General features: G+C 43.1%; 1 protein-coding gene across 3 annotated transcripts in view; it reads right to left on the bottom strand.

The window, feature by feature from the left end:
* LOC102775624 (low-density lipoprotein receptor-related protein 8) overlaps positions 1 to 19,983 on the bottom strand; it is a 28,403-nt gene continuing 8,420 nt past the window's right edge. For 2 of the 3 annotated variants that reach the window (XM_006792016.2, XM_035908277.2), the window contains exons 6-13: positions 18,347 to 18,512; positions 8,365 to 8,580; positions 7,353 to 7,471; positions 7,004 to 7,143; positions 6,298 to 6,439; positions 6,027 to 6,224; positions 4,462 to 4,622; positions 1 to 1,515 (exon numbers count right to left, since the gene is read on the bottom strand). In XM_006792016.2, coding sequence (XP_006792079.2) covers positions 1,480 to 1,515; positions 4,462 to 4,622; positions 6,027 to 6,224; positions 6,298 to 6,439; positions 7,004 to 7,143; positions 7,353 to 7,471; positions 8,365 to 8,580; positions 18,347 to 18,512 — 1,178 coding nt within the window. In that variant the 3' untranslated portion in view covers positions 1 to 1,479. Of the gene's footprint in view, positions 1,516 to 3,521; positions 3,818 to 4,461; positions 4,623 to 6,026; positions 6,225 to 6,297; positions 6,440 to 7,003; positions 7,144 to 7,352; positions 7,472 to 8,364; positions 8,581 to 18,346; positions 18,513 to 19,983 lie in introns of those variants that run through there. The other variant, XM_035908276.2, reaches the window with a different exon arrangement.

The following is a 19,983-nucleotide window of genomic DNA, read 5'->3' as shown; positions in this document are numbered from 1 at the left end:
AAAACATAAAATTCTTTATTTGACTCATTTACAGCAATTAACAGAATTATGTAAAGTACAGAGACAGCACTAAAGCAGCTGCAATACTACTGCAAAATAAATAAACCCACCAAAATAAATACTAACCATACAAGTCAGCAGTTTGTCAGTTTGTACCAACAGATCTTTTTTTTTTAAGGTCCAACAGAAAAAACAAATCAAGAGACTGAAATCAAATAAAGCATGTTAACCATGAAACAGCATCAACCACAACCGCATCAATGCACAAACAAAAACATGAAGAAACCCCCAAACCAGTGTGTTTTCTAACAGTTGGCGTTGCTTCTTGGTAATGGACTAAGAAAAAAGCCCTTTATGTATTTATTTAAGGTCACTTTAAACTGAATTAAGATTCCAAATGATGCCATAAGCTGGGTTAGGAATGTTGAAATGTTTAACTCAGCCAGCTTCTGAACTGGTAATAAAACGTGTGCTGCACAAAAGTGGCTGCTAGATAGTTGATGTTATATTGTAGAAAATAGGAAAGCGGTCTAACACTGATGAAAGCTCTCAAAATTAACTAAGCAAGGAAAAAAAGGTGACCATTTAAAAACAAAAAACAAACATCGTGGTAGGGATGGATTTTTTAGATCAATATTTAACTTTCAGCTTTAATCCAGTCTGTGAAAACACACAACAGTGACCTTCTACACTTCTGCACTTTGTACCCTGCAGGATTCACACCGAGTGTGTAAACAGGACCGTGCATACATTTGGTGATGCTCTTTAAAATGTGCCAAACTAAATGTCTATTAAATTAACGCATTTGCTCGCTTGATTCCTGCTTGATGTGAGGAAGTAAAACTTGTAATACTGCTGGAGTTAAGTTTGGTGAATTGAACACGAGGCAAAAAGTATTCAAAACATTCAGTAAAACGATGCGACTAAACTAAAATACAAATATGAACAAATATTAGTGACTAAATAATTTCATCTGTGAAACCTCATCCTACAGTTTGCTCATTCTCTTTGATCAAAAGTGCAAAACATATCAAAAAAACCAGCAAACTGTGTTGTCAATTATCAGAACGATCTCACTGCCAGTGTCCTTCATACACATATTTTCACCTCGTCTTCAGTTCACATGGAAATGTGAAGACCTTAACAGTTAATCTGATGAACATTTCTAAGCCATACTTAAAGAAAAAGAAACTGGATGTGCTTGTTCACCATTAAGTAAATAAACTATGACTTTAACAAAAACAAAGTGAGTTGCGAGAGCTATGTGAAAAATATCCTGAAAAGTGAAGGCCTTTCCTCCTCTTCAAATGCAGATATTTATCCCAGATCACAGATTTAAACTTCCAGGGCAGCTGAAACTCTCAGCCGGGCCTGCTTGCTGCCTTGATGTCCTGTCAGCTCTGAGGTCTTTGCCAGGGGTTAAGACACCACCAGGTTCACCGGGAGAAACCCAGTCAGCTGATCACTTGTGTCAAACCTTCACTCACCGTCCAAGTCCCGCTTAAGCAAAGTTTCCTGGCAGCAAAGAAAACACGACTTAGTCAACCTGCTGCATGGGATAAGCCTCTAACTTGTGAGTCAAACTGTGTTTCTCCATATATATATATATATATATATATATATATATATATATATATATATATATATATATATATATATATTCATTCTGGGATGAAGTCCACACAAACAAACAAAATAAACTCATTGATGGGACAGCCTGTGTTGGGTCTGTGTTTCCACAAGCCCCGCTAATTCTAGAGACTTATTCATCATGAAGAAAACAAGACAGTCGATCGATCGATTATTTGCGCAAGGGAGGCCTCGTCTGTGTCCACCACGAAAATGACCTCCAGATCTGACCTCCTCCTGCTGCCTTTTATTGAGAGACAGTTCACACAAAACACGTCAGAACAAAGCCACGCCCAGACAAGGCATTGTATGCATATGTGTGAACTTCTGTATCTAAGTATGAATGTGTGTGTGTGTGTGTGTGTGTGTGTGTGTGCGCGCGTGCCAGACCTCCTGCTGACCAAAGGGTCGTAAACGCAGGAAGCTTACATCAAAAGAAGCACAAGGATGTGTCTGTGATAAAAGATTACAGCCCCCCACCTAGAACCTCGAGAATCTGGGGGTAAGGACAGTGGAATTTCTTTCATCAGAGTTAAAACAATCTACAAATGGTAAACATAAAAATGACAAACATTTAACAATTCACTCTAACAGCCTGTTTGTTTATATTGTGATTGTGTCAGTTTAAAGTCTAGACAGGAGGAAGAAACTGTACCTTAACGGATGTATTCTGTATGCCTTTCAAACAGCCCACATTTGCAGTTCTAATTATTTTAAAAGCTGAGATGCAAATTAGAAAATCTGAGGTTGCTGGCTTCAAATCTTAATAATAAGACATGCGTGTGTGCGTGTTTTTCCTGAGGAGGAAACACCTGTTGATTGTGTCGCTTCAGAAGCACGAGGCTGGTTTTTTTAACTACCAAAAGAGAAAGTTGCTGCACTTACCACAGCTTAATTCAAGGACAACACACACATGAAACATTTAGGAGCAAGGAGCAATATTTAGAAGCACTAGGTTTTTTTGTCATCCGTCCCAATTTTACCCTCAAAGAAATCCACTCTTCTTCACCAGAACTGCTTACAGTGGCTTGATAAGATTTGACTGACTGTAATGAAATAACTCAAGAAGGATCACCAGGTTTTAATCCACATTAACCCAACCCCTGATCTGTGTATCACTACTGAACGCGGCTCGAGTCAAAGCAGCAAGCAGAGCCCAGCCAAAAACAAACAAATGCATAAATGTTTAATGGGGGGGAGGGGGGGGGGCATGTCAGGACTCCAATAAATGGGATGATCTTAGCCAGCCTCCTTACAGTGAAAACATTGTTCAGGGCTACTAAAGGCTGAGTCAGGGACCTTATGATAACACATTGTGCTGTTTGACAATCCTGTGTCCTCTAATAAGAGAAGCCTGCACAGTAGCCACAATATACTCCCTCACATCTACTAATTCGCTCCTTCGAGCATGCAAAGCAGGCCTCTTTAGAGGTTAATGCAAGCCTAAGCTCTACTTCTTTGCTCTCAGACTGCAGGCTTGCTTGTGGTTCTCAGGGCATTTAACAGTAGCTTTCAGCCCACCTCTCCTGTGGAACCAGCTCTCTCTTTGATAAAGCACATAGTTAGGGCTGGATTAAGTGACTCTGTTGGAGGTTTCTTCCTGTTAAAAGGGAGTTTTTCCATCCCACTGTCACAAAGTGCTTGCTTATAGGAGGTCATCTGATTTTCGGTCTTCTCTGTAACATTGTAGTCTTGACCTTACAATATAAAGCGCCTTGAGGGGACTGTTGTTGTGATACGGGGCTGTATAGCTAAACTTCAATTGAACTGCTAGATTAGATAGCACCCCTCCGTGAATCGCTACCTTATCGTGGTGGAGGGGTTTGTATGTCCCAGGGATCCCAGGGGCTATGCTGTCCAGGGGCGTTTGCCCCCTGGTAGGGTCTCCCATGGCAAATTGGTCCTGGGGGAGGGACCAGACAAAGAGTGATTCAGAAGTACCCTATGAAAAGACCATCAAGGGAACAGTTCACCCTGCCCGGGATAGGGTTACTGGGTACCCACCCTGGAGCCAGACCTGGGGAGGGTGCCCAAGGGCGAGCGTCTGGTGGCCGGGTGCGCCGAGTGGCAGTTCAGAGTACCCAGCCTTCTTAGAGTCCCTGGGTGGGGTGCTGGAAGGTGCTCCACCTGGAGACTTTGTTGTCCTACTGGGAGACTTCAATGCTCACGTGGGTAACGGCGGTGAGACCTAGAGGGGCGTGATTGGGAGGAATGGTGTTTTGTTATTGGACTTCTGTGCAAATCACAGTTTGGCCATAACAAACACCTTGTTCAAACATAAGAGTGTCCATAAGTGCATGTGGCACCAGGACGCTCTAGGCCGCAGGTCGATGATCGATCTTGTAATCGTATCACCAGACCTGCGACCATATGTTCTGAACACTTGGGTAAAGATCAGGGATGTAAAGCACTGGGGGAAATGCCGGTTTTTGTTTGGCGTTTTCTTTAAGGAATAGTCCAATAAACGCAATGAACAGTTTGTTTTTGTGTGCAGGAAACAAAATGGGAATGACAAAAACATTTGAAAATACGACTTATATGGCTTAACGCACGTGCATGTGGGTCCAGGTTCAGTTTGCAGTTGCATGCTACATGCCCAATAGCTATGGTTTCCCTTTATTGTTTATTATGTAGTTTCCTTCTTTGGATGTGTTTTTGCAGGATTATTAAATCACTGGGAGCAGTGAAAAAGAAATTTTAATTCTAAATTTTTGAAGTGGAAAAACAACATGTAAAGCAGTTAGCTGTATCTCTCACATGTGCACACAAGCTTACAATATCTCTTCTCTGCACAAACACAAACTCCTGGTTTTACCTTCAAACTCCTCTCACCTTGACTATACGTGTGTCTGAACCCATGGGTGGCTCTTGAATGACGAGGGGGTCCTGGGATTCCTTCAGGGAGAAGCTCTGCACAGTGAGAGACCTGTAAGGTTGGAATTCTTTCCTCCACCACCACGCAGCCATTCCCACCAGCAGGACACTGAGGAACACTTGGAAACACACACAGGAAATTCATCAGTTTTTTGGAGTTCCAGACATGACATATAAGCTGAAGTCATGCATGATGTCACTTCTATTACCTCCACTGAGTGGGCAAATGGGTGGCTGCATGAATGGAAAAACACTTGTGGAAAAAGCCCTTTGGATTAACAACGCTTCATAAAAAACATTTACTTATGTGTGGTAAATGAAATGCTTCTTATTTTGCTTTTCTACTCGATCTGGGCATTTTTATAAAACAGGTCTCGTTCACGCACATTCATATAAGAATTTTTTGCAAAGATATTCATTTTCAAGCTTGACTTCATACATGTAATCAAGCATTATATTATGACCACACAGGTGATGTGAATAACACTGATTATCTCTTTGTTATGGCACCTGGCAGAGGTGGGATATTTTCAGGGAACAAGTGAACATTTTGTCATGGTGGCCCGGGTCTGCTGTGGTCAGTATCTATCAAAAGTGGTCCAAGCAAGGAACAATGGTAAAACCAGTGACAGGGTCATGGGCGGCCAAGCCCCATCAATGCACGTAGGAAGCAAAGGCTTCCCCGTGTCGTCCAAACCAACAGATGAGCTACCGTAGCTCAAATTGCCAAAAAAGTTCATGCTGGTTCTGATAGAAAGGTGTCAGAATACACAGTGCATTAGTTAGGTGCATATGAGGCTGCAGAGACACAAACCAGTCACGGTACCCATGCTGACCCCTGTCCACCCTTTCATGGAAACCGTATTGCCTAATGGCTGTGGCCGCTTTCAGCAGGATAATGCACCCTGCCACAAAGCAAAAAATAAAAAAATCTTTCAGCAATGGTTTGAAGAGCACAACAAACAATTTGAGGTTTTGATTTGGTCTCCAAATTCCACTGATCTCAATCCAATCGAGCATCTCTTGGATTTGCTGGACAAGTCTGATCCATCGAGGTCATACCTCGGAACTTACAGGATAAATACAACAAAACAAAATGACACGACCAAGACAAAAACTTTGGTATTTTGTAAATATAATAATAAATGCCAAATCACTCTGTAATTGTGTAACTTTATTAGCAGTGTCCTCCTGAAATGCACCAACAACATCGAGAGTAGCTCTCTGCCCCTTAATGCTCTCTGGTCGCTATGGTAACGCGTAAATATTTCTTTCAAAATAAGACATACAACTACAACACGGGAAAAGACCCAGGGAAAGAGAGTTAACAATAACAAAAACCATAAATTTCACACCCGGGCCTCAACTCTCGCGGCCTGGTACTGGTCTGTGTAAAATCAATGATCCATTCATTTTATTGACTCTGGTGGAAAGATTTGTGCCACTACTAATGACAGACGACCTTTCATGTGCAGTGTGGATTTGATTTGTTTAAATGTTTTGAGACTTTGACAGATTCTTACCAATCAGAGAAAGGATTCCCAAAAATGTAGGATCCGATAAAGCTGTTGCAGGAACTGAACGGGAGACTGCAGGAATTTCCTCTGTTTGGTTTCTTCCTATTTCTGGAGAAACACAGCTGAACTTTGGACCCTGAGTCAGCAAGTCAATGACACACTTGTGATGGCAAACTGCCCTTGGACGTCCACAAACAGAGGGTCCTTAGAAGAAATCAGCAACAGTTATCAGTCTGGGACCTACAGTGTGAAGAAGTCCCTTTTTGATTGGGCATACCTTTTGGTTGGAGAACAGGCTGTATGATGAGTACACCACCTGGCGAGGTGACGTTAGACAGAAGTGCTTGGAGGTCTCTGCCGTTGTGTTTGTTTGCTCGGCAAATGGACCGCGTAACTTTGTCACTCCAATATACAAATCCCTGAAACCCAGTGAGGGAAAGCTTTAGCAGCACACAGCAAAAATCGGGCTTTGCATGCAAGAAAAAAGCTCCATATCTCATCATGAAGTGATTTTCTCGTATACAGTATATCCAGGAAGTATTCACACTTCAATTCAGCAAGTGGTGCAGGCCAAATATTCTCTTTCGTTTTACGCTGCAGCTGCAGCTGATGCTGAACTCTTTAATTCAGCTGTGATGAAATTACAGCACCGGTGAAATGTGCAAGCAGCATGTCTTCACAGTGATAGCCAATGGCACAAGTAATAGATCTTTTAGTAGAAATTTAGGCACTTTTGTCGCATGCGTGTCGTGTTAGGGGTATTGTGTGTTGGGTTTTAAGGTGAAAAATGAATTGAATGCACTTTGAATAAGCCCGCAAAATAACAAAAAGTGGAAGAAATGAAGCACTTTAAATCCTTTCTGGATGCACTGCATTTAGTTTCCTTGCATTTAGCTGCCTTCAGTATTAAAATGCATTTGTTGTTGCCCCCCGGGTCTGACACAGGATGTCAGCCAGCACAGACCATAATGTAATTCTTGTACCTCGAACACAGACAGTCCAAACGCTCGGTCCAGATAGCCGTTAGACTCCACCACCGTTTTACGCTGACGACCGTCTAGATTTACTCTTGAGATTCTTCTCATTCCCTCATCAAACCAGTACAGCAGCTGCCGAGGCATATCTAAGGGAACGTGCGACATGAATATCAGCACTAAGTGACTCAACATAAATATATTCAAATGCTCCAAACTGAAGGTCTGACTTCTGCCTGAAGTACAGAAAAATGAACTCATGTTGTTCCTGATTTAAGGACCAAGGTGTTTTTCCTCTCCTCTGACTTCTCTAAATAATGCCAGTTTGACAGCAATTAATTTGAATGTCAGAACGTACCTAGAGAGAGGGCTACAGGCTGGCGTATTGACGAAGTGACCAGAGCTTTTCTGTCACAGCCGTCCAAACCGGCACTTTCAATCTTTGGGGAGACACCACAATCTGCCCAGAAAAGCAGCCTGAGAAAATAAAAGCACCCATGTTTTGATCTTCTGTAGCTTTGATTTGATGTCTTTTTTTAATTCAGGAGACAAGCTATTTGCCAACAAATAATACTTCAATAAAGATGAAACAAGCAAAAAGAAATATGCAAAACTAAAGGAAGTGGTTGGACCTACTAGCATGAAGCAAGGAAGAGGATGTATTATTTGAATAATTCAAAGCCTTCAAGCATGACATGGACAGTCATGCTTAAACACGGATGATCTGATATCCTCGTGTTGGTGTTGTTCCCAGATCATCATGAAAATGTTGTTCCAGGTTCAACATTGCAAGTGACCAATCACATTATTGTGACGTTATTCTTTTGCGCACCAACCCATTCGTGCATTTATGAAATTCCAATGTTGCAAGGACAATATCAATTCTGCTTAGCGTTTATTAAAGGGTTAGGGTCAGGGTTAGGGTTAGGGTCCGTTGATCGGCGGACAAAGGCGGTTTCTCGCAGCTTAAGTACAGTTTTTTGTTTTACGCCAGTTTTTCCCGAAGTCGCAAAAGTATGACATCACAACATTCTGATTGGTCACTTGCAATGTTGATCCTGGAACAACCTTTAGTATGATGATCTGGGAACAACACCAACACGAGGATATCAGATCGTGCCTTAAACACCATGTAAACTGTATTAATGTAGGGTTTTGTAATGTGCTGCCCTTCCCTGGACAAGTAAAGGTGTAAATGTTTAACCAGCTCCAGTGTGACGTGCTGGCTTTTAGCTTCTTTGCTTCGAAATGCAATCATTGTTATTTAACAACCATGATGCAACAGCCCCTTATCACAGGTGAAGCATTTTTTTTCCTTATCTTGTGCTGTTAACCATTAAAAGGAAATGCAAAATCCCAGAGCCTCGTACCCTCGGAGAGGATCCACGGCCACTGCGGAGGGCTTGTCGAGCCCTGCAATGAGCCGGCGATGAGCTGAACCATCCAGAAAGGCCACGCTAACCCACCCCATCTCTATACTGGTCCAGTAGAGAAGTTGGTGGATCCAATCCACTGCCATGCTGGTTACCGAATCTTGAACTTTCAGCACCAACACAGCTTCCTGTGGCTTTCTATCCAAGGAGATCCTAAAAAAACAAAAAAAACAATGCAAGAGTGAAAATAAGAAGCCCAGACAATACATTAAAAAAACCCAAAAAAAACCCCCACCACAACAACAACCACAACAACGACAGTGTTTATTGAAATTTCAGCTCTAACAAATCCAATCAGACTCCATCCATGCCACTGGCTCCATCCCACAACAGGCCAATTCATCAAAACTTGGCCTAAGCATTATTTTAGCCACATTAGCAACAGTAATGTTAGTGTTAGTACCGTCTCAGACTGATACATCACCACAGTCACCCCCACCACAGAACAATTCATGACCAACATTTCCTTCCCCTCCACTATCAGGCTGATGTTTCCAGTTCTGTCTCAGTGAAATATTTTAGCAGTTACTCAAAACACTTTTTTTTTTATTATTATCTTATATTATATATACACATTTTATTTATTCAAGTCAAATTTTTTATTTCACTTTTTAATCCACTACTAGAAGCCAGTACTTATGCACTTTAACAGCCTTAGCTGTACTTTCTATATAGGAGCAACTGGCATAATTTAGCATTCAAAGATTCTGTGTTGTGATTTTGGAGTCACATAATGAAAGAAAAAAAAAACAAGAACAAAAAATATAGACAAATAAACAAATATTCACAATATGGAAACGGCACACACACATAAAAAAAGGGAATACTATTAAAAAGTGGTATTGTAAAGTGCAGTGGCCTTGTGCATGTCTTCAGGTGTGTGTGCAGGAGGTGTTAGATTTCAGAGCTGTAGGAAAGAAACTGTCCCTATACCTCCTGGGAGACAGAGGGGCAGTTTATTAGCCAGGGGGGTGGAGACCGTGTAATAAATTCCCTTTCAGTCGATTCACTCGGTACAACACATAAGTATGGGATATCATGCCCTCGCGTGTCCTGGCTGAAGAGACTTTTATTCACGCCTTTAAGGCAGATGACGTGCGATGACACACGCACGGCCCCGCCTGCACTTATAGCCGCTGTCATCACAGCTGTGGAATAAGGGAAATATTTTACTGCTACTCATACTTATCATTATTACCATTGCATTAATTAGCTTTGCATTAAGACATAATCAAATTAATCATCATTTCATTAAAGCATTTGTTGAAGCTGTTGGCATTACATTGACATTTTTATTACAGGCGCAGCTATAACCATTTTATACACATTGCATTTTGTGCTTATTAAAGAGTTGAAGCTCAGTCAATTAAAGGTTGTAAGCTTTGTTTGGCGCAATGTCCAGACAATCTATTGTGTAAGTGACTTGGAGCTATAGAAGGTTAAAACTGCATACACGCCTACAAAACACATAATACATATAATCTAGAAACAGGCTTGAGTGAAGGCCTGAATGTATTCAGCTTCTTGTTGCATTTGAGTTTGCCTAGTAACAGGTGACAGAAGATGGGCCAAAGAAGAGGACAAATCCCTGGGGACCTTCAGGGTCTGAATTCATCGCCATATTTGAAAGAAGATGCTAGAGAGGGGAACTTCGGTGTCTGCATTTATCTCTTAAAATTGATCATTGTCTGTAAAAGATGCAAATTATGTTCTTGCAAAACGCAAGAAGGGGCGTTAACCCTGACGTTATAAAAGCAATCTGAAGTGTATTTTTGGGCGGAGATCTACATCTGATGTTTTGCAGTGTACATCTTCCCACGCGTGTGTTCAATAAACTCATCTGTTTGATTGCATCCTTCTGGGCCTCTGGTATTTTGTTTTGGTTTTCAACATCGCGAATCGGGACACAGTCATCCCTCTTACGCTCTTCACCTCGCTGAGAACACCTCTGCTGAGTTGGACTAGCTAGCTGCTGCTAGTTAGCTCCGTTGTCTGCTGACTTGAACTTAGCTTAACTGCCCCTGTTGGTGTTAGCCTCCACTGCGCAGTTGGTGCGTAGGCTGCCCGCAGAGCACTAATTTCGAGTTTTAACTGTGCAGCGTTTTGCTTTGCGTTTTAAAATGGACTCCAAACTGAAGCGAGCAAAGCAGAAATCTTCTGTTCTCCCGTCCTCCTCTTTGCATGATAGCGACCAGCACGATGCCTGCTCTGTCTGCCTGCGGATCGTCCACGCTAGGAGAGCGTTGACGGAGCCCGAAGCCTGTGCGTTTTGCCACCAGCTCTGGCGCTCGACCCTGGAAAGATGGGTGATGTTTGTGGAAAAAGTGCTCGGACGCTTGGCTGTCGCACAGCATGACCCTCTCCTTTCTGAGTCTGGAGCCCCGGCTTCGTCCAAGTCCGAAGACGAGGATGATCCGGTCGATGTCCTCCCTAATTAACTGGGCTGACAACATGGAATATGTTGACGGGTTAGCCAGTGACGAGCTGGAACCATGCAGGAGCGCTGACGGGCTTCAGCCTGGGTTGAAGCCCGCCAGCGCTCCCCAGGAAGACGATGACGTGCTGGACATTGGCCTGGACATCCATGGTGTGTTGGAGGATGAGCAAGAGAGCTCATTGTCGGCCCAATGTGCCGCCACTGCTGTGCCGGTCAGCCACGATGACACCTTTCTTTTCTCCGTTTCGCCGTGCTGCTGAGAAGCTGCAGGTGGACCGGTCCTCTCCTCCGCCAGCTCAGAAGCCGTCGTGGTTCGCTAGTTTTTTCCTCCTACCAGAGCCCGCATTGGCCAAAAAGCGGCTTCCCATGTTCCCAGACCTTGTCTGCAAGCTAACGGCATCATGGGACAAACCTCTGTCTAGCCGCATCACTGTGCCCGGCTATGGAAAGTACATGAGTTGGACAGCGCCGAGGAAGCTGGCTTAGTTAACGCAGTCTCTGGCTGCTTATCTGGCCCCATCCCATAACGATGGTGTTGGCGGCCCCGCAATGCTGCCGTCCAAACACTGCAGATTCTCAGCTTCGCAGCTGGAGAAGATTTATCAGGCTCAGGCCAGCACTGCTTGCGCAATGAGCTCCGTCACCATGCTCCAGACGTACCAGGCTATGTGCCTGGTGGAGCTCGAATCGCTGGTTCCTGATGACAGCCCGCTGGTACCTCTTCCTAATGAGGTCAGAGTCGCCACAGATTACATCCTCTGTGTGTCCCGCTGTACAGCGCTCTCCCTGGGCAGAGGGATGGCTTTGACAGTAGTGGCGCAGCAGTGTCTGACCCTCTCAGACGTCCCGGATAGAGACAGGGCTGTATATTTGGATGCACCAGTGTCTGCGGCTGGGTTATTCAGACATTCACTTGAAGCCATTCAGGTTAGATTCGATCTGAGGAAGAAGCAGACAGCTCTGCACGACATCATCCCCAGACGTCAGGCAAAGCCCAAGCCCGCAGCTAGCTCTTACAGGCCCGCCGCTCTTCTGCCAACTGGCAAAAGACCAGCGCTCACTGCTGCAGTGGGTGTGCCACTAGCGAAAGCACATCCTACAGCCCGAGCTCCACACCAGTCGGCCTGGAGCAAAGGCCCACCCGACGCCCAGGAGAAAGAAGCCTCAGCCCTCCTAGCTGTGGTTCTGAGTGGAAAAGGGGGCCAGCAGCAGGGAGACGCTGCTTTTACCCCTCTGTTGCTGCCCAAGAGGTGCCGCTTAAGTTCTGTTTAGGTTGTCAGCTCCAGAGGGCGCTGCACATTCCTAACACTGTCTCCCAAGCACAAAACCCCTGCACACAAAATGCCTCAGGTTGTAACTCCCCGTTCAGGTGTGTTAAATGTTCAGGTGACCACATCACGTGTTACCGTTGTTTTTCATTGTTGTGCCCCAGGAAAGGTGCCTCCAAAAAAATGTATGAATGTACATCTTTCCATGTTACAATCAATAACACTCAGACAGGTCTTGAATGAAGTCGGCCCGGAAGATTGGTTTGCAACAATCAATCTAACAGATGCTTATTTTCATGTGGCTATAAACCTGAAATGCAGGCAGTTCCTGATTTGCATTCGAGGTCTTAGCCTATGAATACCTGGTGCTGCCGTTTCGGGCTGTTGCTCGCTCCTCGCACCTTTGCGAAATGTGCCGAGGCAGCGCTAGCGCCCCTCAGAGAGAGAGGTATCCGCATCTTAGCCTACCTAGACGACTGGGCTCTCGTAGCTTGCTCCAGAGATCAGGCGGAGACACAGCTGTCACTGGTTCTGTCACACATTCAGACACTGGGGTTCTCTGAGAACTTTCAAAAGAGCTCACTAATCGAGAGTCAGCAGATTTCTTTCCTTGGTTTGGAAATATGCTCGCTTTCCAGCCGCACACGTTTGTTGGACCGTAGAGTGGCTGAGTTTCATCGCTGCCTCGCTCAGTTTCAGCTGGGATGCAGACTGCGTTTCCAGACGATACTATGTTTGTTGGGCATCATGGCATCTATGATTGCCGTAGTGCCACTTGGACTGTTAAAGATGAGAGCTAGGACTGCCACAAACGATTATTTTGATAGTCGACTAGTCACAATTTATTTTTGAGATTAGTCAACTAATCAGATCATGCATCCATTGGACGTAAAACGTACAGTTTATTGCATCAGCATGCATCTGTTCTTATATAACTATCATTAACTTACAGCTTGAAGTGTGATAACTAAAAATAAAGACAAGATGATAGTTTATTAAACTTTTAATGAATATTGCAGATTGTCTTGGTGGAGTTTAATAAACTCAGCCATCTGCTCCTTGCTATCTAAAATATAACAGGACACTGGAGTAAATTCTCTACCATCTCACACTTCTGTTTAATCAGTTTTCTGCTTGACGTTTATTCAGCTGTGTGAAAACTAACTTTAATCTTAGCCAAACCGATTTACTCAGGAACAAATAAAACACTGAAAAAAGCCAAACAATAGCAGTTTTAAGTTATCCAAGTGACTTATATATCATGTTTAACCTGAGTAGTGAAAGACCGCGGGGGGGTTGAAAACGATTTGCCGGGAGTCCGCTGTTCAAGCCGGCTCTAATGAGCCTTGAACCCTGGCTAGCTATCGAGCTGGTGAGTAACAGATATCTCCGAAAACGTTGGAGCGCTTTTACAAATGTGTGATGTCTTGGTAAACCGAGCAGATATATAAAGTTTACACAGCTACATTCTCGCCTGAAAATATGTTAAAAGTTTATTTAGTGACCCAGAAAGAGTAATAAGTGTAATATTAAAACTAAGTAGCTGCCGCCATTGTTGGAAACTGGAATTGGCTGAGCCGTGCTGTGAATTCTGGGATAGGTTGGGCCACAAATGACACGCCCGACCCACCCAAATCTGGAGAAAAGTAGGACGCATTTGTCGGAAGTCTTCGAATTTGAAAAGCCTTCGTTGCTGTAACGTAATGCGGCCTCTGAAGGATGCGGCCCCTGAATTTGGACACAGCTACGATACCGTAGTTGCTTCTTCTTCTTCGGGGTTTAACGGCAGCTGGCATCCTTGTACATGCAGTGCTGCCATCTTCTGTTTCAGTCCGTTATTACACTCTTAAATCCTACTACTTATTCCTGCGTCTTTCAGGATCTTACAAAGCTTTAAACAACGCGTCGACTATTAAATTTGTCGTCGACGATTTTGTTGTAATCGTCACTAGTCGACTAATCGTGGCAGCCCTAATGAGAGCATTTCAACGCTGGACTCTCTCTCTCTCACCGCCTGTGTGCATCACGTCACCTCTGGAGGAGGCTAACCATGTCCTGCATGCTAGCTCTCCGTCCTTGGAGGGAACCCGGGCTTCTGCATCAGGGCTCTCGGATTGGGAGAGTGTTGTTTTGCAAGGTGGTGTCCACAGATGCCACAGATGGATCTGGTCCGCAGCCCGGCGCGAGCTGCACATCAACCACTGTTAGCAGTGTTCTTAGCTCTCAGACATTTCCGTCCAGTCCTGGAGGGCCAGCATGTCTTAGTCAGGACGAACAATTCAACAGTGGTGTCTTACATAAACAGGCAGGGGGGAACACGCTCTCTTCCCCTGTTGAAGCTGTCTCGCTCTCTGCTGTTATGGTGCAGTGTTCATTTTCTGTCTCTAAAAGCCACCCATGTTCTGGGCCACCTGAACCTGGGGCCAGACCTTCTCCCCGGGGGGGTCCTCTGGTGAGAGAATGAAGGTTAGACCCTTTAGTAGTGGCTCAGATTTGGGATCTATTTAGCAAGGCGCAAATAGATCTTTTTCCCTCCAAAGTAAATACTCACTGCCCCCTGTTCTTCTCCATAATTGACCACGATGCACCCTTGGGCATGGAGGCGCTGATTATATTGTTTTATGTACTTTAGTAATGAAGGTTTGTAAAGCAAGGCCACTTTTGACTCACAGACTAAGTGCTCAGCCAGACTGAAAAACAGGAAGTTAGTGTAGCGCTATACAAGCATATTAATAAATACGGGAAGCCAGACAGAAAAGAGGAACTTGTACCATATATAAGGAGTTGTTGAAACTATGTGTGACATGTAAATTACCAAAATAACACCTATATGCGGCACATTTTATGATTCTAATGTTAGAGATACTGCAACTGGCGTTGGGCTGTGCAGGGCTCTCTCTTCCAGAAGATGATTGAATAAAGAATTAAATATAAAAATGTTTTGACCACTCTGAGTCGGGTTTTCTCTGTTCTATTATGGGGATCAAAGAATTGGTTTTAATACGCACCAATGGCCAGACGTGCTCCTATATCATTTCCACTGGGGGAAATGCACATCTAAATCCAAATAGAGGTAGAGCTCTGTCCAAACAGAGGCTGTCCCACTGGATTATAGAAGCTATCTCACTGGCATACAGCACCAAAGGTCTTGCTTTGCCCCAGGGGGCGAGAGCTCATTCCACCAGGGGGATGGCAACCTCATGGGCTCTTTTCAAAGGGGTGCCTGTAGCTGATATTTGTGCGGCAGCTAGTTGGGCATCACCGCACACTTTGGTGCGGTTTTATCGGTTGGACGTTACAGCCCCATCGGTGGCTCATACTGTCCTTTCTGCTAGGTCTACCGCTCACTAAGGTGGTGGTGGTCCGATTCCGGTTTGGTGGCTGCTCTGCGGGGCGTGTATATATGTCCCATACTTATGTGTTGTACCGAGTGAATCAACTGAAAGGAAACGAATAGTTATGTCTATAACTTCTGTTCCCTGAAGGAGAGGAACGAGGTACAACACAAGGTGGCCCCATTGAGCAGTTAGGCTCGGTGAAGCGCGGCTATCAAACTGAGCGATGACAGCGGTGAATAAAGGTTTCTTCAGCCAGGGCACGCGAGGTCGTGATATCCCATACTTATGTGTTGTACCTCGTTCCTCTCCTTCAGGGAACAGAAGTTATAGACATAACTATTCATTACTCCACTAAAAAAAAAAAAAAAAACCCTCTATGGTAAACGATATATGTCATTGTATCAAGTTTTTTAAACTAGCTAGCACACAAGCTATACAACATCCCTGCATAGGTTGCACCGTAAGGTGAAAACATACGTACACTCTTTGTTTGATCTCTACAGTCAATAACTTCAACAGGAACAAAAGGCTAAAATCGTGGGAACTGTGACTAACCTTTGCAAAATACAGTATCACTTTTGTTATGTTATGCTGATGATACACAGATCTACTTTGAACTAGCTGATGATTCTGCTCTGTCTCTGCACTGCTTTCACGAGTGCATGTGTGAGGTCAAATAATGGCTTTGTTTCCCTTTGTTTTCATGTGTGGCTAACGCTACGTCCACACGTACACGGGTATTTTTGAAAACGGAGATTTTCTGTTTTCATTTTAAAAAATAATCCCATCCACACGTAAACGCAGAAATGAAGGAAAACGCTGCTAGGAACATGCCAAAGCAACAGGTGGCGCTATATTCCTAACCGTGTAGAAATGTTGGCGAATCAGAAGTCTAGAAGCCTGGGTGGGAAATAGTAAACAAAGCTGGGGCATAGAAGGAGAACCGAGTCATATGTGTGGAGGGACAGTAACTGTGTGTGTATATGTAAGCATTTAAACACTGCAGAGAGTACAATTAACAGTAATAGTATTGTAGAAATTCATTTCACTGAAACAATAACGTGGCGCACAGTGTGACGTCAAAAAAGGCGCACACCTTTGACGCTGCATTTTCTCCGTTTTTCTCGTCCACACGTAAATGCAAAAATGGAGTTTTCGAAAATATCCACCCTGGCCGGAGTTTTTAGAAATCATTTACGTGTGGACGAAAGGTGCAAACGCATAGAAAAATCTGCGTTTTCAAAAATACCCGGGTACGTGTGGACATAGCCTAAATGTGGTACGAAGCATTGTTTCCCTTGTGTGACTGATGTATTATATCAGTCACACGTGGGTAACCATTTATTTTTTAAGAAGCATCCGAGCACTAATCGCTTTATAGGAGAAAGCAATCTGCAAGATAAAGTCTTCACTTATACAACAGTAGTTTCTCAAAACTTAGCACTAAGTACATGACATAGGTGATATGTGATCTTCTCTCCATAACTTGAAGAGCTTCTTTGAGATGTGGAATTTGACTCTCGTTTGCCTGTGATGAGTCATTTAAACGAATCAGCATAAGGTAAAACTTCCCTTATAGCCGTATCAGCAAACTCATGTCACAGTTTGACACTTCTCAGAATCACTTTTATTCTGAAATGCTTTGCATAATGAAGGCTGTTGAACTAGAAACATTTCCCCATAAAAAGCATTTCCTTATATCAACAACACCGACACACTTGTATGCGGATTATTATCACTGTGTGCCATGAGAGAGAGAAGATATTTGATATTGACACAGCTAAATTACCTATTACCCAAATAATCTGGTCAGGTGAAGGTTATTAGGTTTCTGTTGCCCTAATCTGAGTCAAAGCTGTCTAGGAAACACTTTTTGAGAATCAGAACATATATTGTTTGGTTTGAACCTGGAGTTCAGTGACGGCGGTAGTCACACTGATATAGTGGCGCCGCAGCATGTGGCTGTTTTCACCTTCCCATAGCGTTTTTGTGTTCGGGTCACGTTTCAGACCATGATGCTGTACCGTTTCTATTTATACTGCAAGCATTGGTGGACAAGTAGGAGTGTGTGAGCACAGTTTATTTTAACACCTAACCAAAATGAGCTGACATGACACATGGCAGCACTTCTGCTATCATTTTGTTTGTATTTAACAAAATAAAACTGCAGACATAATTGTACATGTTAGTTTTTGACTCTCTCACTGAACTAACACAGACAATCACTCAGCATGTTTGTGCTCTCTGCCCATATTAAATCATTTTTGGCTTTTTAAAGAACTTATTTTAACATTGCGCTCAACAATAAACAAATCCTCCCTAACAAAAAAAAAGTTACTTCAAGGGCCAAATTGCATTATACTTCTTCACGTCGGTATACAGGCCGCAAGTAGGGATGACATGGTCCCCAAGTTGTCCCCAGGCCATGAGTTTGAAACAACTACCTGACACATTACTGTAGTCCAGTGAATGTGTGTTTATGAAAGGAGACCAGTCAGGTTTGCATACAGATAGGAATAATAAAATCCAGTCTCTCTGCTCTGCAGCTAATCAGTTTTGGTCTACAGACACGAAACAATTCCCAAATTATCAAAATGCCCTTTTTTATCTGATCAGATCATATTTTGTATATCTTTAATAAAAAGGAAGTACTTACGAAACTAAAACTGATACTCTGAAAATGGGTATGGGCTATCTCACTTATCCTGCTGCCACATAGATCTACATCAGCGTTAGGGGAAAAAATGTATTAATAAATAATAAATTTAAAAAAAACAGGTAAACATCCATGTGTTTATATTTTTTGGACCTCAGATTTTCTTGCAACTGTCACATGTGACTTTGGAAAGCAGGTCATATAGAAACGTGCTGGTTACCTGTAAATGGAGCCTCTTCCTTGTTGGGCCCAGTACAGTGTGCGGTTAGAAATCATGACAGCCAGGGGACCCGGCACATGTGGTGCCAGTTCCCTGTAGTCAGACCTGCTAATGTTTTTCAGCTGGATCCCTTTGGAACTGGTGAAGACCAGCTGAGCTTCATCTCCTGAAAAGACACACATTATTCACTGTATACAGCAACCACTTATAAACAGTAGAAATTACTTTTCATTGTGCTGCTGTAACAAGTGAATTTCCCCCGTCTATGTCTACTTATCTTCAATTTACTCATTCATTTAAACCAGATGTGCCATCACTATTTATTTTTTAATGACTTTTCTAAATGTCCTTGAAGACGTCTGGAAAAAGTGACAATGTCAGCGCGCCTGCTTTGAACTCTTTGACCTTGTTTAGTTTGCACAACAGGAACATTGTAAGTCACATAATAACAAAATGGAAAATGCCATTGACTACAGTAAGTACATCTATGCTAAAGGTACAGTTTTGAGCAATCTGTTTGTACAGTTGTGTCAACCTATATAGTGTAACTGAGTCAATATTTGTTAAGGTGTAACCTTTGTGAACGTGACACAATAGTTTGATTGAACTTGCAGATAGTGTCGATAATAGAGAAATACTGGCAACAGCCAACGCTACCCCTCACCTTTCCAGTAGACACGCCTGTGGTATCTATTTGAAAATCCTAGCTGACTTCCTTCTTTAATTTAGTCCTTCACACGATTTTAAGAAAACTTGACCTCTGAGCTTTAGATCAAGGTAACTAATATTTAAACTTGTCAGAGATTGTTAGTCGATCCACTTATGGTATCAATTTGAAGCGCCTACGTTGCGTTGTTCTCAGGTTATCGCATTCACAAACTTGGGAGTCCACTCTGCCAAACACAGCAACACCCATCAGCTTTTTACAGCTGAGGGGTAAAAAACAGGAACAGTTTATACATTTTAGATTAGTCTGCTGCGTTACGCCAAGTATTTTAAATCTAAAACAATAACATCACGTTTAACCGGTGGCACCAAATGGGCAAGAAGAAAAAAAAAACAACTGAATTTATGCATGTGGACCACATCACAAACATGTCTTTGTGCAAAAGATGAATTCAGTCATCCACTTGGGGTTTGCCTATTAGTGGGATCTGAGCCAGACTTCATAAAAAACAAAACAAAACAAAACAAAAAACCCCAAACACCTTATCTCAGATAAAAAGGAACAAATATAAAAACAAATAGACTTTTTACAGACTAACTCAGTGAATGTGTCTGTGGCTATTCCACACTATTCTTAGCCTACAGTCAAATTGTGTTGGAAAACCAACTTCAGCTGCTCAAAACATCATAAATCGCAGATTATTTGCAAATACTTGCTGCTGGCATTCTTTAAGTTGGTATCAAACACTGGAAACTCTGCTCTGATATGATCTGCTCTACGTGTTAGTGTGAAACCAAACGGAAGACGTGACCACTAAGTAGAGACTCAAAGCCAGTTGATAGCCTGCGGTCATCTTTGTGAGCACTTCTGTGAAAACAGCACTGAAACAGGGCAGAAGAGTTTCATTTTTACGAATTGCAACTGCGACAACTTTCTAAGATATGATAGTAAATTTAAGGTGGAAGGGGGA

Source organism: Neolamprologus brichardi, chromosome 15 (genome assembly GCF_056152115.1).
Source record: "Neolamprologus brichardi isolate AB-2024 chromosome 15, ASM5615211v1, whole genome shotgun sequence".
NCBI classification, from domain to species: domain Eukaryota; kingdom Metazoa; phylum Chordata; class Actinopteri; order Cichliformes; family Cichlidae; genus Neolamprologus; species Neolamprologus brichardi.
The sequence above is the reverse complement of the archived record's forward strand: the minus strand, read 5'-3'. Positions and strand labels throughout refer to the sequence as shown.